Source organism: Betta splendens, chromosome 3 (genome assembly GCF_900634795.4).
Source record: "Betta splendens chromosome 3, fBetSpl5.4, whole genome shotgun sequence".
NCBI lineage: Eukaryota > Metazoa > Chordata > Actinopteri > Anabantiformes > Osphronemidae > Betta > Betta splendens.
In genome coordinates, this window is record NC_040883.2 from 2,767,080 (window position 1) to 2,792,232 (window position 25,153).

General features: G+C 46.9%; 1 protein-coding gene across 3 annotated transcripts in view; it reads left to right on the forward strand.

Moving 5' to 3' along the window:
- Window positions 1–23,165, forward strand: part of mpped2a (metallophosphoesterase domain containing 2a) — a 36,335-nt gene extending 13,170 nt beyond the window's left edge. For all 3 annotated transcript variants that reach the window (XM_029144103.3, XM_055507413.1, XM_029144104.3), the window contains exons 3-7: window positions 240–421; window positions 3,457–3,682; window positions 20,601–20,716; window positions 21,334–21,447; window positions 21,690–23,165. In XM_029144103.3, the coding sequence (XP_028999936.1) occupies window positions 240–421; window positions 3,457–3,682; window positions 20,601–20,716; window positions 21,334–21,447; window positions 21,690–21,808 (757 nt within the window). In that variant the 3' untranslated portion in view covers window positions 21,809–23,165. The remainder of the gene's footprint in view (window positions 1–239; window positions 422–3,456; window positions 3,683–20,600; window positions 20,717–21,333; window positions 21,448–21,689) is intronic.
- The last annotated feature ends 1,988 nt before the right edge of the window (window positions 23,166–25,153 follow it).

Genomic DNA, 25,153 nt, shown 5'->3' on the forward strand with positions numbered 1-25,153 from the left:
TTGACTCAGGTGAATGATGGATTAGAACAAAAAGCAGCTCTGGTGGGAAAACTCTGGCTTCAACTCATCTTTCTGTTATGATGTTTATACTAAGACTTTGTCTGCACTCGAGGGAGAGAAACGCTTTGATAAAGGAACAAAGAGGCGACCTACACCGATAACACACTAACGATCTGAATCTACCTGATCACACTGCATGTTGTTATCCAGCAGCACCCTGAACCTCTGTGTCGTTTCAGGGTGGATCCCATTCCTTATGACACTCCCAAACCGGCGGGACACACCAGGTTTGTGTGTGTGTCGGACACACACTCACGTACAGACGGCATCCAGATGCCCTACGGTGACGTGCTTCTGCACATGGGCGACTTCACAGAACTGGGCCTGCCCTCCGAAGTGAAGAAGTTCAACGACTGGCTAGGTATTAACCCATCACCACACAAATTCACTCATTATTGATATGCATCTGTGACGATGGGGGGGGCGTCTCAGAGACACGAGCCATGAAGTAACTGGACCCCAAATTAAATCTCACCCCAGTGACCCTGCAACTGCTGTGCTAAAGTGTCCAGTTTAACCTTTCTGACTTAACACCTTGGCCCACTTAACCTTTGACCTCTTCTTCAGGCCCCATGACATGTGAGGCTCTCAGAATGTGTGTGTGTGGTTTCAGCCCGTGCTTCTCCCTCCAGGCGAGAGCTCATTGTGAAGTATTTCTGTCCTCCTATTGTCATCATGTGTCAGTCACAGTCTGACATTCCCACTCACCAAATGCATGAATCAATAAGTGCCACCCACAGAACTGAATTGTTTCAATTCATCTGTTTGTTAAAATGCTTTATCTTTGACTGAGATCTTTTGAGAATTCTGCAGAGCTCTAAGTCAGATTACAAGCACTGTGGTTATACAGACGACTCTGACCAGTCGAGATACACACATCTGGCAACATCTCTGCGTCCTTTTCTCTCAATATTTTAATATGTGTAAGAAAAACTTGAAAGAAGTAGTTAAATATTTAAATTTAGTTTCCTAGTTTTGAACTAAATTTTTTTTTCATGTAAATATGATGAAGTTGTTGTGACTCTTATTTTTGGAGACTCTAAGTAGTTTTACAGGTCTTTAGGTTGGTTTGAAAAAAGAACCCGTACACCCCATAGCTTAAAGTGTTTCCTCCCTCTAAATGCATATTTTGCATATTAAGCACAGCCTCCTATAGAGTTGAAAGGATTTGACTTGAAATACCACATCACACAACTGTGGCAAACTAGTGCTTGGTTTGACACTGATATTTGTGTATCAAGTAGAGCTGACTTCTGCCCTCATCTTCAAGTCAATAAAATGTCTGTCTGCTGTTTTGGCTGTTTGGGGTTCCTGTCTTCAGGGTCAGGTAGCTTTGAACAGAGCTCTGTTGAACACTGTTGCTCTGAGCATCACACACAACCCTAACAAAACATAGAAGTGTGTGTGTGTAAAATGTTCAATGTTCACTCCAAGGCTGTTTTTGTTCGTCTGGTGACGACGGACAAAGAAAGAGACAGAATGAACCGCGGACGAGGTCCAGAAGCAGTGATAAAAGTTGTGTGGACAAGTACATTTTAAAGCTCACGAGAGTAAACAACCGGAGTACAACCAATTGGCTTTCAGTCAGTGCTTAATTCTGCATAGTTTAATTTAATATGGCTGATGAATGTGTACTTGGGTTGATGACTTTATTTTAATTTATAGATTATTGTAGAATATATTTGTTGTATATTCTGTTTGACAGCCTGATTTCCTGAGAGATGAAGAGTTTTGTCATATTTGTGTTGACTTTCTTTTTATCTTTCATGTCCCTGTTTTTGTGGCAACAGTAAAATAACTAACTAAATAAATCCAGGAGTATTGCTCCACTCGCCCTCTGTAGATGTATCACGGTGGCAATAAAAAGCAGTAGAAATTCCCAGAAGAGTATTGGAGATGGAGTTTGATGGTAATTATGTTTTCCCCACCTCTCCCTGGCTGGTGCTATTGGTGGAGAGGATGATTCGCTTTGGGCTGGGTGTGTGTAAATGGATGCAGGATCCGGTTAGAGCGCTGAGGGACGGAGAGACGGGGCTCTCCTATAAGGTTAGGCCTGGAATTTATGATCCTGAGACGCGACAAGAGCAAATTTACAGCAGCAGGAATGAAACCTATAGACCGAGGAGCCATGATTTTCCTTTTCAGCATTAGAAACCACACACACGCACACACACACACTAATCGCATGCAGAGAAACTCGCCTCTGAATTGATTCAGTGCATTTTGAGAGTTTATATTCATTTTCTAGTGTTTTTTCCAGTTGTGAATTTGACCTTTTGCAAAATTGAGCATTGCTTAAATTCTTTCTTTCGCTCGCTATTGCATTTTATTCAACAAGTAACTTTTGTTGAGTTCCTTATTCACATTTTATTCAATTGCCACCGTGACACGTATCATAACCTTCTCAGAACAAATGGACAAAAGCGCCGCAGAAAAGAGGGGCATCAGCTTATGTCGGTGAGCCGGAAACCTCCCTCTTCACGTTCTTGGCAGCATTACTGTTGTAAATCTCTGCTATAATCTCGTAGGGTATGCCAAGGATTTAGTCTCTGTGCAGTGCTTTTTAAAGTTGATAAATATTTCCCGAATGTGTACAAAGTACATCTGTAATCCACTATTTTAATCCCAGAAAGCAAAATGATCGACTTGGACGGAGACGCGTTTTTCTTGTTGAAGTAAATAATCTATGAATAAGCAGCAGTTTGAGTTATAATCAAAGCAAACGCTAGTTGCTGAAAGAACAGAATCCAGAAAAGGGGAAACAGGGTGATGAAGTCCAGACTCCGTAGTTGAGCTGGAAAAAAGCGGTCGGTCGGCCAGGACAAATCACCTCGATGGAACTGGTGAAAAGGGCAGAGCAGAGGCTGAAAGATGAGGGGACGAGGTTCGTAATAGATGTTCCTCTATAGTTAGTTCTTTTTTTGTCCTGCTTGGGACCACGCAGTGTGGTTCTGACCTCTGCCTCTTTCTGAGTAGAGGCCATTTTTCAATTTCACACTTTTGGTTTTAATTCTGTTGCTGCTTAATTTCAAGAGAATGAGAGAATGAAATTCATATTTTAATCATTTAAATGTACTTGTTTATTAGGCTTTGCTCTAACCTTATTATTGATTTATGCCATTATCACATATGTCCAAATTCAGCTTCAATATAAAAACTTTCAGTTTATTGTGGAATATGGTCTAAAATGTTTTTCACAGCTGATGAATTTTTTTTCTCCTCCGTAAATTATTGTTAAATTGTTCTGTCTGATGTAACTACAACATATCAGCTGAGTTGTGTGTTTGCTGTCGTGAACACCTGGTGCACGTGGTGGAGGAGGACATGAATGGTCTGTGTGAAGTGACTCGTGTTGCAACTCACCGCCCTGTCCCCGTCTGCTTTCGTGTCTTCTAGGTGGACTCCCCTACGAGTTTAAGGTGGTGATCGCCGGAAACCACGAGCTGACCTTCGATAAGGACTTTATGGCGGAGCTGGTCAAGCAGGATTACTACCGCTTCCCCTCGGTGTCCAAGCTCAAACCGGAGGACTTTGACAATGTCCAGTCCCTCCTCACAAACTGTGTGTACCTGCAGGACTCGGACGTCACCATTAAAGGGTTCCGGATATACGGCACGCCGTGGTAAGAACGCCGACCCTTCTATTACCTGCTCCTCCAAACTCCCTTTTGTGTTTTTTGTTTTCATCGTCGAGGCACATTTGTGCCTGGTTGTGTTGTGGTTCCCTGGGGTGAAGGTGTGTCTTCCCCTCAGTCGGAGTCTGACTGTTTTCCAGCTCTCCTCTCCGCAGTAACTCTGTTCTCTGCTACATGCGCCCAGCGAGGGGCCGCGCTCGCATGCAGGGTGCTATTCCCACCTCGCACATTTCCTTTATGAGCTCCGGACCTTCGCCTGCTCCCTGGGCTTGCGTTACACCTGTGTTTTGACACGGGGGTTAAGTGATACGCGTGGTACCAGGACACCGTGTCAATGGGCTCTCAGGTGTGTAGCGAAGGCTGGAGGGAGAGTGTGTTTGGACAAGGAGCGGCGTAAGCAGCGTGCATTCAACAGAGGCATGTGGGAATATTGGTACAAAGGGGAGTGTATGTGCAGAGGAGCTGTCTGGGAGAATGAGCTTCCCAGGGATTTGATTGTTAGCTTTGAATGCAATACCACTATCTAGTGTTTTAACACCTACAATGTCTTAAAGTGTAAAAAAAAAACTTGCACACGCAGGGTTTCTGTAGCTACCTGTTAAACTTGAACCCAAGCTTTTGCTGCTTTTGCTGATTAATGTAGATTATTTGAATGTACAACACAAACATTCATTGTTGTAACCGTGAAATCACGATAAAAACATCTTTAACGTGCAGATGATTCCTCAGATCAGTGCTGACGTCTAAATATCCGCCATCTGCCAGCTTTGCAGTCTGACCTGGTCTCACCTGCAGCTGCCGTTGCGTTGTTTGTGGCGTTTGTGTGCACCCCCGTCCCCCCGTGACTCCCTTTCTCTACACAGTCGTTCTCACAAGTCGCTTCTTAGCTTAAAATAACTATTTAGGCCATACCTTCATCCCTTAGAAGCTATAATTAGCAGGTTTACAGCCTGGCTCTGGAGGACGGTGCCAGCAGGAAGAGGAGATTACCTTTGCTTCTGCCTCGGTCCTTCCTTTATTTCATCCTTGTGTTTCAAAGAGGAAGGATGCTGCCCCATCTCCCTGGTGGGTATTTAGTGTGAGGCCTAGTGAGTGTCTATTGTGACAGCTGGTGGTCTCCAGAGAGGGAGGCCGGACAGCTTGGCCGCGCCCCACCCACCCCGCTCGGTTTCCTCACCTCCTCCACACCCATATGCCGGCGTGGCCCGAGGTCTGGCCTCTTGTCCAGCGTGAGGTCTCACTTAGCCCCGCAGTGACCCTTCACTTCATCAGCAGCGCACCAGCCCACAGCTTAGGTGGCCGAGCTCCTCTGAGCACTCAACGGTCTGCTGCTGCCGGCCAGGAAGCAGCGCTATCGCTCAGCAAGCGTGAGTGACCGCCACCTGATAAACGCTGCCTCTATCACAGCGAGTGCCAAAATGCCAACCGATACTCGTCTGATTTTAAAACTCTGGGGGGAGTTTTTTTTAGTTGCTTTTGATTGTCCCCATCCGGACCGGCTCAGTCTGCAAAATATCAGCAACCGGAACAAAATGACATCAAAGAGCTCCTCCCTTGGTCCTTTTGAATTTGATAGAAAATCTACTTTGATAGTGTGTTCTAAACAGGCTTTCTACTTGGCAGTAGCTGAGCTCGGCCCCTGTAAGACTGAGTACAGTGTTTAGATTCCCACCATTGTTCCTTTGATGGAATAATCACTGTAAATGCTTTTGTTTTGCACTGTTGGTTTAATTGTTCAGAATTATTCAGAAAAGAACTGAAGAGATTGTTTTATGTTTTTATTACATGTTTCTCTTTAAAGCACATTTGACTCAACTTTGTCTGAGTTGACTAGGAAGTAGGAAGAAAAAAACCTCACTAAACTACCTGGAAAAAATGACCCAGATGTTTTAATCCGGTGTGGATTGTTTGCTGATGAAAACGGATGAGAATTTATTTCCCAAAATACTCCTGCAAATATCTCTTGCAGTAATTCTGTAAGTAAACGCCATCAATTCTTCAGGCGATTCAATGGTATAGTCCAATTTTAGATAAATCAAACTTAAACTCAATCAAACTTGTTATTTTTTGGTCTGTTCCTAAAAGTCTTTTTTGTGGATCATGCGAAAAGACGTTCTTATACCTCGTTGCCCCCGACGATCTAGACATTGAATAAAACTCAGCCAGTTGATTCCTCCTTGGAGTGAGACCAGTGTAGCGTGAAAGACACACAACACTCCGTGTCCAATGACAGATGCTTAACAGACCGAATACCTGAAGCTTCCCTCCCCAAACGCATGGTGTGGAAAGACGAACAGGCTTCTGCACCTTGTCAGTCAAACCTCTTTAAAAGAGGCTGAAGGTCTTTTGCAGATGGAGACTTTTTTTAACCCTTTCTGCTCCAGGCATCAACTTTGAGGTCAAAGTAGTCCTTTTTGTCTAAACTTAAATTTTTAAATTTGCAATGAAAACATTTTTATATATCTCCTATCTTTCATGATGTCACATCTTGGCTCAGACTGCAGGCAGGTCACTGATATGTGAGGAATCCAGCTGGTCCCGACGATAAGCTCTGCTGACTGATACAGAACAGTGTGAAGAGAGAGAGACCTTCCTTTGTCTCGTTCTCTGTAGGGATTAAGCTGTTTTGTGATTCTGGACTTGACCACAACTTAACTCCTCGCTTGAAGGTCAAACTGTTGCCGCTCCCTCGCGTGCCTCCCCCCGATTCTCCCAGCCGTGATCTCCTCCACTGAGAGCCACTGACCTTCCCTTCCTTTTTGCCTGCTTCTCCTCCGCTTCTTCGCCGCATTCTCTCTTCATTTCTTCCGTCTGCTTTTTCCTCATCTCGTCGTTTGTCTTTATTATTTTTCTTCCTCTCGTCTCCTCTTCCAGCGTCCCGTTGTTGTTTTTTTTTTATTTGTCATAGTTATTTTCCGTGTTTCCTCTCATTCCTCTACTTCCATAGGACTTACTTTACTTGTTGACCAGGGACCTGCTAGTCAATGTTAGCTTAGACTTCCACTATACACAGAAATTCAGTCTGCGCGCGTGTCTCTCCCACAGGCACCCGATTATATGCAGTCGCCCTCATTTGACTCTCTGAAGCTCACCTCAGGGGAAACCCAAAGGGGCAAATGCAGATTTGTCATTTTCAGATTTTAGTTTTATTCATGTATTCATTTTTCACTGTAAAGGTCAGGTGTGTGTGTGTGTGTGTGTGTGTGTGTGTGTGTGTGTGTGTGTGTGTGTGTGTGTGTGTGTGTGTGTGTGTGTGTGTGTGTGTGTGTGTGTGTGTGTGTGTGTGTGTGTGTGTGTGTGTGTGAGAGAGAGAGAAAGAATGGGAGCAGAGGGTGCAAAGACGTGAGACAGGGCAGAGCTACAGCGGTGATGCTTGAATATCGGCGTGTTTAGCGTTGTTTTCATTAGTGACCTCTGACCTTGGTTTTCCTCCAGATGCTTTTTATCGCGCGTTTCTCCATCTACCGTCCTTCAGGGTGCTTTTAGTTCTTGGCTTCGAACCAGTCTGATTCAGTTCTCAAGTGAGAGAACAAATTTAAATTTTAGCCAATATTACAATAGTCAGTAAGATGAACCTGAAAAGACAACTAATAGCACATTAGTGCCACGTGTGTGTCATTGACACGTCCACCTTTTCACCATTTACTCTTTTATGGAGGACCTGGTACCTCCCTTCATCATTTCTCCTTTATTCTCTCAGGAAGTGGCCTTTTGTGTTTAAACATCCGGACGCTGTAAAATAAGTAACACCCCTGACCCTAAACAGACACATTTCATCACGGGAAAAATTAGTTTTTTTTTATTAACACTTTATTACATCATTCCCCTGATTAATCCTTTAATCCTTGGTTTAATGAATAAACACTAAGAGGCGCCTTGTAACGAGAACAGTGCAAAAAAAAAATGACCCAAAAACAATACAGGGTAAAAGGGAAAAAAGAAAATTTAGACAAGGCAGCCTGAATGAAACATGTGAAGCAAATGGAAACATTGTATAAAGCTCTTGTTAAACAAATATTTACAGGACTGTAATCTTTTTTTTTTAAATGAGGTTATTTTTGATGTGATACAACTTCAGTTTGAATTAAATTCATAGAGAAGCTCCAGGTCTGCTCAGAATTTTCAGTGTGTTCTACCAACTTAAGTTAAATCTATAACACAGAAGTCGACGTGAATATTTTTACAGTGGCTTCATGTAGTTTCTCTTCGTCCGTGTCGTTGTGACCTGACATTTGTGTCGACTGCTTTTAGCTTAATCACCCCTAAGTCACCTCTTTGCTGGCGCCAGCCTCTGTCAGTTTGTGTTGGATGTCTGCCCACACACACACACACACACACACACACACACACACACACACACACACACACACACACACACACACACGCTGCCACACACTATTTTCTCAGAGTGTGACCACATGGCAGCGTTTCCTCCGATGAGGCAATGGGCCCTGACAAATGTCCGTCACTGAAAAGTCAAGGGCTTTACAGCCGCATGCCTTTGTTTCTTTCACTCCACTTTAAAAAGGTCTGGTAAAATTCTTTGAAGTAAAATTAAAGGTGTTCCTTTTATTAAAAAAATAATGCATTTGAGCATTTACCAACAAAAAGACAACTTACTATATTTAAAAATAAAGGACGTTGTTTGGTGATAGTCTTGTTTCATGTGATGCTTTAGAAAGAATTAGTAGATGAACTCTTGCATTCAGAAAACCTAATCTAAACATGGTCCTTCAACACAAAAGAACCTTTCTTTAATACTCTAAATATATTATATTGAGAAGTATAATATTTTATCCAAACGGTGGGCGACTGTTCAGAGATGATGAAGGCTGTAACGTGAGGAGGGACATGCTGGCAGAATGCTCCTGTAGGTTATACAGGTGTGTGTGTGGGGGCGGGTTTAAGTGATGGATTTATCGTTTTGGATTTTGCCCTCTGCGAGTTCTCACTTCTAGCATCGTTCGGGTTCAACAAAATGTTAACAGTGTGAACTGTACAGATGAACCCAGTGTTTAATCCTGCTCCTGGTTCAAACCCCGACTTGAAAATAAACCCCAATATGTCAGAGGAAGAGCGATGGGCCGCCGCGGTCATTTAATAAAGCGCTCCTCTGTGGCCTCATGTGCATCAGTCACTGGCCAGGCAGAGGTCTGCCACGCGACAGCAGCAGCTCCATCCAGCACCACCACGCGTAGAAAAAGGGCTGACGCAGCCCGAGTCCTGCTCTGAGCCGCCACAAAAACTCCACTAAGAAAAGCTTCCAATCAAACTGTCTGTGAGGACCGTGTAACAGGAAGGATAGTCATTATTTTGTGTGGCTTCAACAAATACAAATGACAACACATGGGTTGACGGTTTCCCGATGCTCGTGATGGATCCTATTCTTGAACCACTGACTTCTCAAACTATTTTAAAGACACTGATAAAACAATTGTATGTCTGTTATCATGTCAGTGTGCGATAATGATCCAGCTGCTCTGGGGTCAGACCGGTGTTTGTGCCGGACGCTCTGTGGTTACAGTGGAGACGGAGCCTCCGGCGGGAGCGTAATCGGTCCTGTCGGTTTGCTTGTGCGTGTTGGAGAAGGTGCGAGAGCTCGGCCGACACGTCTGAGATGCCACCGGCCTTGTCTGATCGGTGGAGACGCTCAGATTGATGAGCAACGTCTCTCCGACGGTAGAGATGTAAAATGAGCGGGCACCAGGCTTCAGGCCTCTGGTTCGCTATGGTTTCTGTCTTTTACTAGAAAGCACTGATTTTCTTCACAAGTGTGAGTCAAATTTAAATCTAAGGTGCTTTTTTTTACTACTTTAAACATGTCAGATTCAGCTGTTTTCTGTCTTCACGGTGGCACAAAAGCTTTCGCCAGGGATGAATGTTTCAAATTAGCATGAGCTCCACACACACATCTGATATAACACGCCGTCAGTGTGTTCTTGTCCATAACAAATAAACCACATAAAGCACAGCTGTACAGCTGTTGGGTTTTTATTTGAGTCGAGAGCGTAAACCCAATCAGCCCCATGAAACGCCCCCAGAGCCTGATGGGTTCTGGGCAGGAGCAGCGGGAGCAGCAGCCAGCAGTTTCTCATGGACGTAAATCCAAACAAAACAAAGTGGAGACTGAAAACAGTCGCCTGGTTTGGGTCGCGGTGTCCGGTGGCCGCGGGTGATGTTCTGCTGCGACTGTGACCAGTGACAGCGGCCGTCGTGTTCATGGTGCGTTTACTTACAAGCTTTGCTGCGTATGTACTTGATCAAGTGGACCAAGGAGTTCTGTTTTTAAACGGCCCTTGGAACTTTCTTCCTGCTCGTGAGCGTGATGAATGGCTTTACTCAGCACAGTTGCTCCCTCTACATTAAGACCAATGTCCTCTCCTCCAAGAAAAAGGTCCACTTCCACTCTTCTCTGATCGGACATGCAGAGGTCGGCCCGGCTTTGACGTGATGAATGGATCGGATCAATCAGCGACGGACGCGTATGAAAGTTCACATCTCCCCGCTGTATATTTCTCTGTGACATCTGATGGCGGCCTTGTGCCTCCCGAGCAGCCCCCCCCCCCCCCCCCCCCTCCTCCATCACAATGAGGGACCTCTGGAGTGCAGCTTTCCTATAGAGGTTTTGCTGCTGCTCTGAAAGTCCTCTCGTCCTTCTCTCCCCTTTCTTTCCCGTGTCATTGAACAGATAAATGCACAGAGGCAGGGATTGGGAGACTGATGGGAGCGAGCAGCCTCGCTGCTTCCTACATGCTTGTCAGTGGTTGCCCAGTGACCTTTGACCTTACAGCGGAAGTGTCAGCTTTAATTATAGGGCCACATGACCTGATGCTCTATAGAGTCTCGGATCCTCTGGTGCAAACGCTGAGGCTGAACTGTGGACATGAAAGACAACAAAGGGCTATGTGACCAACACAGGGGGACTAGTTCCCATAGAGAGGACGGGGTGTTTCATTTCTTCATTATGTCTTCACATTCTGCTGATGTGAAGACATAATGGACATCTTGTTCGTTTGTCCGTAAGTTCTTTACATTTCGACATGTAACTGCTGTGGTTTTCCTCCACTGGCTTCAGTCGTCCTCCAAGAGGCTTAATTAGATTAAACGGTGTTTGCTCGGGTCTTAAAGTGTGTGTTTTCCACTGCAGGTCTGTGTTGCAGTGTGTTCTTTTTTCCTCTAATGAGAATAATCAGTGGCATTAAAGAATAATGAAGGCATTGGTGGGTGGTTGGGAGCCGGTGGGACCGCGCTGTCTGTGGCTGCGCTGTGAATCTGCTGCCTTCCTGTGTGCACCCACCTCCACCTGCTACCGTTTCTTGTCTTTTTACTTCTTTGGGCCTGTTGATTAAGAATGATGCATTTTTTGCTGCAGATGCACCTAATGAGAATCAAAGAATGTGTTTATATGGAAATCTGGAAAGTAGAGGTACAAGACAGAGGAGGTTATGAAGGGCAAGCAGCCGTCCTGCCAGCGGCTTTCAATTAAGCTTCTGTGCATCTGTTGCACCATTTCTTTTTCATTTTGACCTCCAGCTTTAGTCACCTTTCAGCACGATTACTGTGAACAAATCACAGTAATACATGGAATTAGCTGTAAATTAAGCCTTTAGAGGTGAAAATGGCCAAACTGGCCACAAACAACACTTTTTTCTGTAGCACCAGCACGTTTTCAGGTGGAAAGATTCTTGTTTAGTTTCACCCTAAGAAGTATTTGTGTGTGTGTGTGTGTGTGTGTGTGTGTGTGTGTGTGTGTGTGTGTGTGTGTGTGTGTGTGTGTGTGTGTGTGTGTGTGTGTGTGTGTGTGTGTGTGTGTGTGTGTGTGTGTGTGTGTGTGTGTGTGTGTGTGTGTGTTTGGTACAATTGTAAAAGGCTGAAGAAAGGAAATGAAACCTGGAATCACAGTTAAAATCATTTTAATTAGGAGAGGGAAAGGTCGTTGTCAAGCAAATGGACTGAGATGTGAGAGAGGAGGACTGAGCGAAGGATGAAAAGGAAGCCGGCGTTAGGAATGGGGGGGGGCATTAAAGACAGTGAGCGAGTGTTACAGACCCCTGGCCAGCTTGCTGCTGTAATGAACATTAGGGCTGCGGCATAAATTTAATGACCTGTGAAACAAACAGCGTGGCTGAGACCAATGCTTGTGAATGCTAAGTGGCTCTATTATTAATACCAGCTCAGAGATGCCACTGTGTAAACACACTGTGGGTCTGCTTCCCCTATGAGGCCTGTTAAACACACAGCAGCTGCTGATGGCGGTGCACCAGCTCACCGCAGCTTTCTGAAACAGGGTCACATCTCCCTTTGTACCTGCAGAATTAATGGCGCGCTGCCTGTTACCTGCATACCTGCGCCGTCTGACAGCGTATGAATAGCACTGCAGCAATTTGCTGTGCACGCTGCTCATATTAATAATGAACGGTGATGCAGCACATGAGCAGAGGGTAATGAATAGGCTCCGTGTTGATTGCAATTTAACAGGTTAGCGAGTGCAAATGAATAGCAGATCTCGTCCTACCTTGTTTGGTGATCGTCTGTCTGCTGGAGACCTGTTGAAACAAGGCAGTGACTGATTTAAAGTTTTAAGCAAAGTTTGACATGGATAATGTGTGCTGCTTGATTGTCTCCACCCATCAATCAATTTCTCATCAGACTTAGCTAGAAGTCTGGACTCTCTACCCCCCCACCTGCAAAAAACCCAGTGGCCTTGAAGGCATCCTGACAAGATGCTCCAACCACCTCACCTTCTTAGCCAGTATGTATTTGAATTATTAGTTGCATGTTGTAAAGCGCAGTTGCCGTGTGACATGGTTGCAGTTCAGAAGCCAATCTGCATTTCTGGGAAACTGAGGGATCTCATGATTACGTGAAATCCAGACTTAATCAAATGATCCAGCACATCAGGGTGCACAGGGGCGAGTAGCAGAGCCCAGAGCAGGGCAGATATCTGACATGAGGAGGCGGCTGCAGGCTGTAAAATGCAATCACAATTCCCTGGAATGGAGCCCAAGACCGTTCAGTAAGCGCCCGGGGAGTGCATGCTATCCGTCAGCCTACGGTTCCCTGCTCTCCCCCTGAGCCCCACTTTAGGGCACCTGCTCACTGAGCACACAAGACGCACATCTGCAGGCTGCGAACGGGCAGCAGTGGGTTTCTGCCACTATCAACCCCATGGTTGTGGTTACAAAGGGAACACGCATGTCTGTCAGATATGTTTTTTTATCTTCCATGCCCTGTTTCCCGGTGTAGTTGTGTACATTGGCAGACGCCGTCTTGTTTTCTGTCCCACGCGGTGCCTCACAGTTGAAGGGATAAATATTTGACAGGCTGAGGAAGCCCTGGGTCTGTAGATCCCGTGGCCTTAGCGATGCCCCCCTGCATGCGCTGCAGGGTTTTAGCACTGGGGCTGGTGGTGGTGGTGGTGGTGGTGGTGGTGGTTGCTGTGCCCACACACAGGCTTCAGCTTCAAGAGCATTCACTTTCATCATTCACCGTAAGTCTCCGTGTCAAAGATCGCCTGCCTAAGTGCTGGTACAGCTGAATTCAGCAGAATGAAAAAGCTCAGATGAATAAATAATACCATCCATGACATCGGGTCGGGACGCGACACTAAGGGCTAAGTGCTGGAAGGGTTTTAATAGAGAAGGCTCGAAACTTCAAACTCCAACGAGCTTTTTTATGCAAGTTTTAGAAAGAATAAAACATTGATGACTTTAAAAGGCAACACTTCCAGCCTGGTTTCACGTCCATAGTTTCATAGCATCAGATAGCGATTCCCTGTGTAGATGTACCTCCATGACATAATGAAGCTGGTAATGAGAAGCTGTGAGCAGTAAGGCTATGCTGGAGCGTTTTGTGTCTCCCACCACATTGTGTGGCCCAGGAGGAAGATGTGGCTCTCGTCGTGAGCCATCAATCACGACACTAACGACAGCTCAATAAACAGAAGGGCAGCGGCCTCTGCTCGGCTGCGATAGCATTCACCGCGCCCTGCGGCACTTTGCTTCCTTCCTGCTGACCTCTGCACAGCGTCGGTGGCGAGGACGGGCTCTGCTTATCTCCCGTCAAGGGCTTTAGACCCTCCTGGTAGGAACACCCAGGCTCGGCATGGACGATGGTCGTAAACAAGGGGCCAACGCTCGCCTCCATGAGGTCACGTCAGACATGGTTCAGGTTTAACAGAATGGAATGAGCTGACTCGTCGCTCTTCACTTCACTAGTGAATGTCTGTGCTGCATCTTGGCATTAGTCATTCTGGAGCTGTATTTTATTGTAGCGTTGCCGTTTTCAGTTTATATTTTATGGATGTATCTGCAGAAGTGCTCTTTTGTGCAGGCTGCCCTATTCAGCCTCGTGTTTTGTTTTGTCCGTCTCTTTGTATACGAACCCAGGAGACTCACAATGCCAGTTTGTGTGCTTTCCTGTGCCTTTTGTTGCCGCTGTGGGTCTCTGCCCCTGCTGACATCCACTTGTTGTGAGGTCGAGACAATAACCATGAACGGAGTGCTGCGTATCTGCACTGGCCTGACCCCGTGGCCCTTCCTGTTACCTTCAACACCCTATCCCCTTCCTCCCCGTTGACCCTTGACCTCAGCAGCGGAGACTCGTCAGCCTCTGGTGTCAGGACAAGGCAGGGTGAGCTCCCAGCCTCCAGACAGCTTTCTCTACCAGGCCTCAGCAGCAGAATAATTCCACACAGCACATGTACCATTATAATCCAAGCAGCAATGCGATTCACAACTTGCAGGACGCTTTAATAATGTTTATTACAGAAAAAGGCAGTCAAATGAAAAATAATGCAAAAAATGATAGAAGTCACTACCTCTCGCTGTGCTCTAGTATTTGTTCACCACATGCTGATGTGTCTGTTGTGGTGTAATATTTATATTCACAAAATGTAACACTTGACCTTCATTCCTTTTGACAGCGCTTCTCTGGAATCGAAGCTTCAGCGAGTCAGAAGTCAGGATTGTTGTTTTCTAATGCACCTGCAGGATTGTTTTATTTCAAGAGAGGAATTTAGTTTGTTTGAATTAATTTGTTTGAATTTAGAGCCACTTGCTCCTTTTTGTTCATACGGGTCATACGGGTCAGGAATCCTGACCCGTATGATGAAGAAAGTTGTATGAAGCCTTCGTAACTCCAGAAGCCACAGAATGTGGAAACATGCTTAATTGTTGCACGGTGGATTTAATTGGGACGGTGTTGAACTCTGATTGTCTCCACCGCTGGGTGATTATTCTGTGGTAAACCATCTCCAAAACAACGTGTTGAATTGCGTCATGGATGAAGTATGCACCAAGTTCCATGAGGAAGGCGTGTGGAGGAAACAGCGCGTCCACTTCAGCTGTGGTAATTTGGTGGGGACGTAAATGGAGGTGAGGCTGAACGATGGCGCGTAGGAGGAGGGAGCTGGGGCTGAGGCTGAGGCAAACACTGGGCTTCTGTTCTGCTGCCTGGTGAAGCTGTTTGTGTCTGCAGCAGACCTTCAGCACTGGCCTGAACGGACACAACAATCGGCAGAGGCCAAAACACACAATGGCCGGTTTTAATAATTCCCTCTGAGCCCTTATCTGCGCTCAGCATTGTATGTCATAAATGGAAAGTTTGATATGTTCAGGCGGCTTTTTCAAATTTTTTTCAATTAACTTGCGGACCTGGAGCCGTGGCCTTTGTGTGGAGGAAGAAAAGCAGTAAGAGGCTGCAGCTTTGAAACGCTCTGAAAACACACCCGTGTAATGGAGTGTGTTCGTTCCATTTTCAGATCACCTTGTTCCGTTTGAAGCGCGCAGAAAGAGGGCTGCAGCCGCGGTCCTTGGAGCAGAGCCGCCAAATGAAACCGTGCCTGGCGGTAATTGTGGCTGAAGGAAGCTCACTTGTTTCCCAGAGATATAATCCTCTCCTCCTCCTCTCCCGGCCTCCCCCCCCCCCCTTCTGCATTGTTCCCTAGGATCAAGTTCACGGAGGTCAGGGCAGGAGCACGTAATGGGACCCTCGTCCCTGTGTGTAGGGCAGGTTGAATGGGTCTCGGCCCCTGCCCCCAGCCTCGCGCCGTCTCTGAATAGGACCCACATTCCCCCCAACTGTATCGAGCCGCTCTCCAGTTTCTGTCCGGCCTCTCAGCAGATCCTCATTTCAAAGTGCTTCCATACCACGTTCACGTGTCCACGTGTTCATGCTCCCGTGAGGTTTCAGGACTCCACGCGTTGCGTTGGTACGACTGTAGGCAGCAGGGATGAAAGGACTAAGCAACAGAAAACGCACAGGACTCATTATAAAGGGCCTTCAGCACCTGAGCCGCAGTGTGAACTGTGAATGCATTCATGATCATACAACCGCAGACCACAGATGCTTAAAGGGCGGCTCAACCGCGCTACATGAATAGAAACAATGCTACCGGACACATAAAGTCCTCTGATAATAATCACAACAGATGTGTGTGTTCGCAGGGTCGTGTTAAACATCAGCTGTGAACCCAACTCTTTGTTCACTTGGTGGAAAAAGGTGGATTTGTGTGTTTTGGGAGTCCTGGCAAACAGAAGCCTCTTGGCTGTGGGAGTCTAATGGGAATCAGAGCAGATCTGTTCTTCTGTTAACCTTGTTAATGGTCTGTTACCGCTTTCCTGTGGTTCGGCGCATGCTTCCATTCGCTGCCTCAGTTCGGTAACAGTCCTCCTTGCTTTCTGGTGGGCTGCTTTCGCTCGCTCCGTGTGATTCCCACTCTTTGACACATACAGTTTGCTGATTGATGTCTTTTCAGTTACAGGAGCCACTGGTGAGGGGATGCACGCCTTCATTTGCTACCACAGCTTTTCCTCCCCCCGCTCTTTCTCTCTCTCTTTGTTTTCTCTCTCTCTCTCTCCCTCTCTCTCTCCCTCCACACTAACAGACCTGTACCGTCGGCAGTGAAGTGCTGGGATCGTCCGGCTTGTAGAGAGCAGCTGTGTTTGCTGTGAAGCGTCTGCCGGCTGATTCACTCGTTGTTAGACATTAGCGGCCTGCGGGTTAAACTGCAGGTGGCTCCCTCTCGGTGTGTAGACCGACCCTAGGGAGTGCGTGCGTGCGTGCGTGCGTGCGTGCGTGCGTGCGTGCGTGCGTGCGTGCGTGCGTGCGTGTGTGCGTCTACATCCCCGGCCTCTCGGTTGCAGCCAAGTCCGGCGCTAACCCTTAGCACCTCTACGTTTGGCAGCGCGACTGCAGCACGATTAATCCACTGGGCAGTTCATCAGTCACTGGGCACAGATTATTAGTGCTGGGACGGAGCTGGTGCTTTCTCTCTCGCCAAACGGCCCCTCACCCTCACGACTACCGTCTACCGTGTCCCTAAAGTTTGTAAAGGTGGCCTTGGTGGTGAGAGGCCATTCGTCAAACCCAACCACACTCTCCACTTGGCTCCTTTTAATAAGGCTACCTGGGCTCTGGGATTACACACAGACATGCACCTGCATGCGCGTACACACACACACACACACAGCTTTGCCTGTACTCATACGGCTCTGGGTGTCATGTGCTGGGTCCCGTGGGGCTTATAAAAGTCCCATTAACATGGCTCTCCTCATTGGTCCTGACAGTTTGATCAATTAGACCCCTCCCTCCTCTGACCCCGGAGCCGCTTTGACTCCGAGGTCAGGCGATGGATCGCAGGGCCTGCGAGCACGCACTCACTCGGCCTCTCTTTTCTCTGAGCCCGCACGCTGCAGCTCGTGTTCAGCACGTTTAACTGTCTCCTCTCTCCCAACTTGATGCAGGACATGAATGTTTGCATATTAATCCAGATTTAGTCTTTCTGCCCTTCTCGGTTTTATTAAAACTGATTTAAACAATCTTTGCAAATTGTCTAGAATGACAAAGCCCATGACTGGCTTCACAGTAAAATTACCGTGTGTTAATGTTTCCCAGGAAAACTGCCATTAACTTTTAACATGCATTTAGTTTGTTTATTATATGACTTTAAGTCTTCTTAGCCTGAAATACTCAAATCAAACTGAATTGTATTAGTGACTAACATGTGGTGATTATTGCTGTATGATGCCCTAATCAGACATAATTTCTTTAATCCAGCGAGATGTAAAATAGTCACGAAGATGAATAAACTGAGTAGATGTCTGTTTAAAGGTGTAATAGGAGGAAAGAAGCCTTCAGTTAGCGTGTCTGCGCTCATGAGTGCGCTACGCCGGGATGCGGTGCCGTCTCGGCCCGTCTAGGGACCCAGAGAGAAGCTTGCGGGAACCGAGGGGTTAAGAACAGCTCCGCCGCTCTAATGATGTCCACCGGCCTAATTGAATATTGACGTTGTGCACACGGAGGCTAAATGGCTTCTGTCTGCTGCACCTCTGCTGACGGCCCAGGCTCCACTGATTCCAGGGTGGGTTGTTAAATATCCCTGTTGCCATGGTTACCGGCTTTTGGTCTTGATGCAGAGGCTCGTTTGTTGTTGTTTTGGAGGTGCTGGTGTTTTAGTATTTTTTTCCTTTTCATCAGTGAGTTTTGTTGTTGATAGCAGGGAGGTCCGACGATGACTGTCCACGTTCCATAAAGACGAGAGGAAGGAGAACTTTTGCACGGCCCCTTGTTTCTTCTTCTAAACTCCTCCTCTCCTTTTCTGCCTGCCTCCATCCTCTCTGATCGTCACCTCCTCCCTCCTTTTTGTCTCGTTTCTGCATCTATTTCTGTGTTGGTGTTTTACTTCCCACTGCGCCTGCCTCCAGACGCTTCTCCTTTGTTGCCACGGCGACACACTCCAGATGGCGAGTGTCAAGGCAAGACTGGGCTCTGAATGTCTGATCACAACACACGCACGCGCGCGCACACACACACACACACACACACACACGTGGGTCCACATATATGCGCTTGGAGAACAGACTGAGACATGGGCAGCGTACATTCTGTTCAACACTTACATCCTACTCAGATGCTGGTGAACGTGCACTCTGCCCACCATACACACACACGCACGCACACACACAGTATAATAAAACCTGTGTCAAAGCCACACAGGAAACTATCTCTCCTTTATGTGACCGGGATGTCGTTAATCTTGGCGGAGGTTAACAAATGCACTTGCATGGAAGGTATATTTCATAGGCCGACGGCGACAATAGGGCCATTGTGGCGTCGGCCGCAGCGTCCCGCTCTGCATTCAGCCCGGACCGTTCTGCTGGCTCCGGATCCACCGCTCATGTCAGGGGTTATGTTTCATCTCCCAGACGAATGTGTTTATGCCGGAGAAAACGTGTGAAACACCGAGGAAAATCAACGTTCCAGCTGTTTATTTATGTTTTCTGCGAGAAACCGCGATTTGTTTTTTCAGAGCGGGGGGGAAAGTAAATGTGTTTGGCCATTTTTCAAAGTTTGGCCTTGTTGCCATTAGTCATAGCGGAGCCAAACAAACACCCGCAGCCGCTGCCTTTGTGCAGCCGCCGACTGGGTTCTCTCTCCTCCGCGGCAGCGCAGCGTCTGAGCGCTGGCGAGTCTTCCCAGTAATCCATTAGACTTCCATTAGCTCTGATTTGTGTGATTAGTTGTAATTAATCAGTTCAGTCTGTGGCCTTGACTCCGGTGCACTCCTCACATTTCATTTTTAACCTCATTTCTCAGCTCTCCACTGAGCGAGAGAACGAGGCGAGGAGCGGGCGAGCGAGCGAATCAAGGAGCGAACCTCAGGTCTGCTGCCGTGCACAAACACTTGATGCAGTTAGAACAGCAGGCGGGACTGTGCATCACAATGCTGCAGCCTGTTTTTCCTTCCATGCCTCCATGGGTTATGTGTGTGTTTCATCTTTCAGCACAGTCGCATCGTGCGTTAAAGTGAATTAGGGCTGTGGAGCCATGTTTTACGCATCTGGAGCCCAGTCGGGCTCTGGTTTTAGTCCCAGTCAGCCTCTGGTGGAAAACAGGTATTGATTGGGGCTAGTTCACTGTAGCAGAGGCCGCTGATGATTGCGCAGCCCTGATTTCCCCTCTGTCAGATATCAAAGGCGCTGTTCTGTTCGGCCCACGGACGCTGATAAAAGAACCGGGCTAACGTCGTCTTTTCGTGACCCCGCTGCTCCGATGTCTCAAAGTGAATTTAAAAGGTTTTTCAGGGGGTGTAGCAGTGGCCGGCTTATATACTGAGGCCTAATGTGATGATAATCTATCTTCCTTTCCTGTGTTGTCAGACTTCTTCTAGCGTTCCCACTATTGTGATAAATGAAGGCTCAATTTATCAACCAGCCGCTGCTCGATTTCTTCTTCTACCATCACTTTCCCTGCCCCCACTCGTACATGGAACGTCTGCTCGCTAGCACTTTATTTCTTCATCTGTGCTTCTCGCCCCCCCATCCATCCATCCATCCCTCCACGCTCCCTTTATTCCCGCTCAGCCACTTCGAGGCTTTGCGTTTGTGCTGTGATGTTGCCTGTCACCCGGAGCGGCGCGGTTCCGTCCAGGCTGCTGGAGGTGGGCTGGCAGCTGTCAATCAGTGTGTGGCAGAGAGGCAGACGGTTGGACGCATGACGCAGCCGCTGCGCTTTACGAATTCACTTTCTTCCTTTTCCTGTGAGAGTGTGCGAGCCATTAAATTATTTGGCAGTTGATTGTGATTTTTTTTTTTCAAACTAAGTGCTCCCTGTTTACGTGTAAACAGCTCGCCCCTGTCACGAGTGTCATCTTTGCCACATATGTACAGTATTACACTTCAGCAGCAGGCTGTCGGAGGAGATAGATACGTTTTACATGCTATTGTGCCATCATCATTTTTCACCGACTGTAGATGATAAAGCAAAAAAAACAATGAAGTTAAATGAATTTTACAATTAGCCAATGCTGATGACTACATGAGCAGGCTTCCTTCGCCCATCGCTTCATTCTGTCGTCATGGTAGTGAGGGCGTCAGCGATGATCTTTCTCCCTCCTTCTCTGCAGGACTCCGTGGTTTAACGGCTGGGGCTTCAACTTGCCTCGGGGTCAGTCTCTTCTGGATAAATGGAACCTCATCCCTGAAGGCGTCGACATACTGATGACCCACGGGCCGCCGCTCGGTGAGTCCAATTAACCAATCACAGCCGCCTCATCTAATGAGCTTGTGCCTCGTTATGCAGAAACCGTAGCGAGTGACTGGAGGCGTTGCAGCAGAGCGTGTGCGTCTGCCCTGAAGCCAGCGGTGTCTGTCACCGCCCTGAAAACAAAACACAAAACGCTGTTGAGTTTCTGCTTTTAGCGGCTACAGACTGATCGAGTTTTCCTTCTAGTTGTTTGAGCCCCGTTCTTTCCAGGGTGTTTATTCCTCCGCTCTCCATCTGGCTTTATTGAGTGATTTTCTTTCCTCTTGCCTACGGACGGATGCATGCTGCTGTTTGCTGCTGTTGCTGCAGCAGTGGCCACTGTGGCTGTTCGATTGCATGGAAACTCGATTTTTCCAGTAGATTGACAAGCGCTGCAAACAATTGGATGATGCAGGGCCGGGGGGCGGGGGGGGGGGCAGCGGCCGCTCATGGTGTACAAAACTAGGAAATATCAAGGCCGGGCTCAGCAGGCTGAATGTGGACCGTTCTATTTAAGGTTTAGTGTTGCACATCAATACACGGTTCTGAAACGAAAAGGCAGCAAATGTAGAAGAAATAATAAGTAAATGTTATGTTTTTTGGCGCCCGTGTAGGTTTCAGGGACTGGGTTCCTAAGGAGCTGCAGCGCGTTGGCTGCGTGGAGCTGCTCAACACGGTCCAGAAGAGGGTGCGACCCAAACTCCACGCCTTTGGAGGCATTCATGAAGGTAAGAAGGATGAAACTGCTGCATGTCAGGAGAGTTCGTCCGACACAACAAGAATTGCAAATTTCAGTACTTGACCGAGTATTTAATAATAGTATTTAGTAATAGATGTTTTGATATTATGCACGTTTAAGCTTTAAATACAAGTTTGAGTGCAGCTGTGATGGATGGGGCATCAGTGTGTGTATGCTGCATGTGAGCCCCTCCCTCGTGGATGTTGCTGACTCCTGTGTCCTCCCGCTCAGGCTACGGGATCATGACAGACGGCTACACGACGTTCATCAACGCGTCCACCTGCACCGTCAGCTTCCAGCCCACCAACCCCCCAATTGTGTTCGACCTGCCCAACCCCTCCAGCTCCTGAGACCAGCGGGCTGTGGGGGGGGTCGGGTCGGCTACTCTTTTCTATAAATATGTCAAGTTTAAAAAAAAAAGGAACGTGTTCCTTTGCCAAGTTTTGTTTCTCTGGGCTGAAGGTGAGGACGTGGGGCGGGAGGCGTTAGCGTGGGAGGGTTAAAGGACAATACCGGCGTTTCCTCCTCGCTGTAGAAGCTGCATCCACACGGTGTGTCCGACCTGCAGGACGGCACACTACACAAAAAACACCACAATCAAACATGAGCGCGTGTCCTCTTCATTCCATATTTCAGCACCGTGAGCCTCAACATTAATGGTTGTCGTCTAAATATTTGCCTCACCTGATTCGAATCCGTTTGCAGGAAGTATTAACCACCGGTATTCTCCTTGTCAGAGGGCTCTCGTGGTTTAACAATCTTGCTCTTGATACATTTTGCTCAGACCTGTAAAATACATGCTTTGTGAATTTGTACAATTTCTTTCCGTTTGGTTTGCGTTGGCCAGACGATGGATGCCATTGTTCCGTGTTGAATCATCTGATGTTTTGTGTTTAGGTCTATTTTTTTGTCAGTTCCTCTTTTCTCACTGGCTGACAGGGACGCTGCCTTAAACTAGCTTTAATGTTCTCAGCTAGAGCCCCACTCTCTGCGAGTTCAGAGGAAATTATTTATTACCGATCCTCCCCGCAACGCAACACCTGACTAATGCAGGGACAGAAAGCTGGAAATGCTCCTCGGAATTTCACCTTTCTTACATTGACATTGAGCATTTCTGACCTAATTTGGAAAATGTATGTATAAAATATATATATTATATATTCATGTTGTAAAACATCTGTACTTAAAGTTGTGTTTGATTTAAAAATAAGAAAATCTGGTGCTTTTTTAACGCACCTGTACGATTGACACGTTTTGTTGTTTTGTTTTTGTTTTTTTGCTCCCATCAGACGTTCTTCAGAGGTCTCTTTACTGTTTTTGTATGGACTCTCCCCATAGGGTAGAAATTCATTTTGGATGCGAGAGGCAGATTTGTCACAATCTAACAGGTGCTGGTTGTTCCCAGAAACACACCTGCCTAAACATTAAGTTGTCCTTTAAAAGTGTAAATCTGATAGTATTTGTGATTTATTGCTTTCTTTTCTGATTTTGCACTGTGTGTAAATGCAATCTTGCTAGCACAAAAAAAAATGTTGCCGATAGTTGTCTCAACTTGGCCGCTGTAAATGCTCTTCTCGTGCTCCGTTCCTCTCTCGCTCTTTTTCTGATTGTATCCCTCTTTATGGAAATGTTAGTTCTCTTTCGGTTCATTGTGATATATTTAGCTGCCTTTATATGCAAATAAAATTGCAAGATTTTTACTTATCAGCCTTTTGTTTTTGTATTTAATCTTCCAAATGTGACACATTGTGTCACACAGCTGCGCATTGGCCTGATAAAAAGCTCAAACTCACATTAGAGGAATAGAAACATACTTGTCCAGATACTGAATAAATGCTGCAGCCTAAGGGACCGTGTGTAAATGTATTTCTAAATGATCTGATTCTCATCAGCAGGCACAGGCATAAAGAGGTCATCATTGTGTTTCTGTCGTTTGTAAATGGTCTAAATATATACTTGTGTGCATCCAGTGTCGTAGCAGGTGCCTGCCTCTACACAGGAGCACCTGCAGCCGATGTGCTGAAGCCAGCGGAGCCACGCGTTTAGTCTCGGCCCAGATTAAGATGAAGACAGTGCAGCGTGACAGCGCAGGTTGAGGATGTGGAAGCAGAACGTGCATCATTACCGTCTCCAGCTCCTCCATCTTATGCCTCCAGTCGTAGAACTACGACCAAAACGCGATTCGAGCAGTCTTTAAACAAACGTCACATTTTGTCCCAGTGACCAATTTTTTGTAATAATTAGCAGTTTCCATGCTCTTCCTTTCTAAGTATGAAGGTATATTTCCGGTTTAAATGGAGAAATGTTGATGGGCTCGATTTGAATGGAAACTGTCCTCATCAACAGCTGTTAAAGTCAGAGAATTTTTAACCATTTTAAAGACATTAATAATTGAAAGACGTTGTAGCTCGGACAAGATGACGACTGTAAGACTCGTCATGGAGGGAAAACACCTGAACGTTCGAGCTCCAGGTCTGGATCATTTCTCATTGGTTTCATCAGGTTTCATTCCTTCTCACCACTTGGCAGCGCGGATTCCTCATAGGCCAGAAATTAAATGGGCTTGAGTTGTAGGGTGCCTCCGCCAGCCTTTTCCCACCAACCCCCTCTCTCATCGCCACAACATCAAAGCGGCCCGACCAATTAACTATTCCCCGAAACGAGAGCAGCGCCACGTCGCCCAACACCCACCACATCCCCCCGCACATTACCATAATCCAGTCTAATCATATTAACATAGGCCACAGATGAGCGGGAGGAGACGCGGCTGCTCCGGCTCCGCCGTGAACGCGCGCGCGCGGCCGCTTTAATGCCGCTGTGTGAGGCGTGTTGTTTTATGCGCCGCTTCATTCTGTGGCCCCTTATGCTGCACGTGCTCCCGGTAAAAGCGGCTGTGCGCCATAAAGAGGTCGGCGGGCTCCGGTTCTTCTTGCGTGACAATGATACTTACGTAATAAAAAACGTGTCCAGGTGATGTTTCAGAATTCAGAATGTAGGATCATTTGTTTAGAATGTTCTAAGCACTGAACCTTTAGAAAATAACGTTTAGTGAAACTAAACATCCATGGAATTTCTTGCGGCTCGTGCAGATTTCTGTCCGTTTGCTTCCTGTCCGTCGGTCGTTCCTCGGTGTCGGGACGTCTCCAGCCGTCGTGTCAATGATCCACGTCCTGGCTGTTTGTTGGGTCGAAGGCTGACAGCACCTGCGCGTGCGCGCGTGCGTGCGTGGTGCCAGCGCCCTGCGCGCAGTGTTTATATGGACCTAATTGCCCGTCGGTCGTATTATTGTAATCTGGGGCTTATTTGGCACACGTGCAGTTGCTGTGAAATAATTCTGTAAATCAGACTCATTCTTTCCATGCGCTCATCTTTTCCATGTGCTCTGACTTAACGTCTCCTCAGACTAAATATTTAATTATCACTGTTTACATTATTTGACGTTTATTTGAATAAGACATTCGGGTTTGAGATGCTAAAAACGTAAACACGTTGTAATTGGGACTTTGTGACGGCGCTGCTGCGCCACGTGCGAGCCAGACGCGCTTCGGTCGCAATGCAGCCGCTTATAAATGTAAAACTTCATTCAATTAAGCAGAAATCTCGCTGGCTAATGACAGCGCGTCCCTCATTGTGTTCACTTAATTATTTCCCGGTGGAGTGGCCTGACGCCGTCGTTCCCCTTTACACTCCGCGTT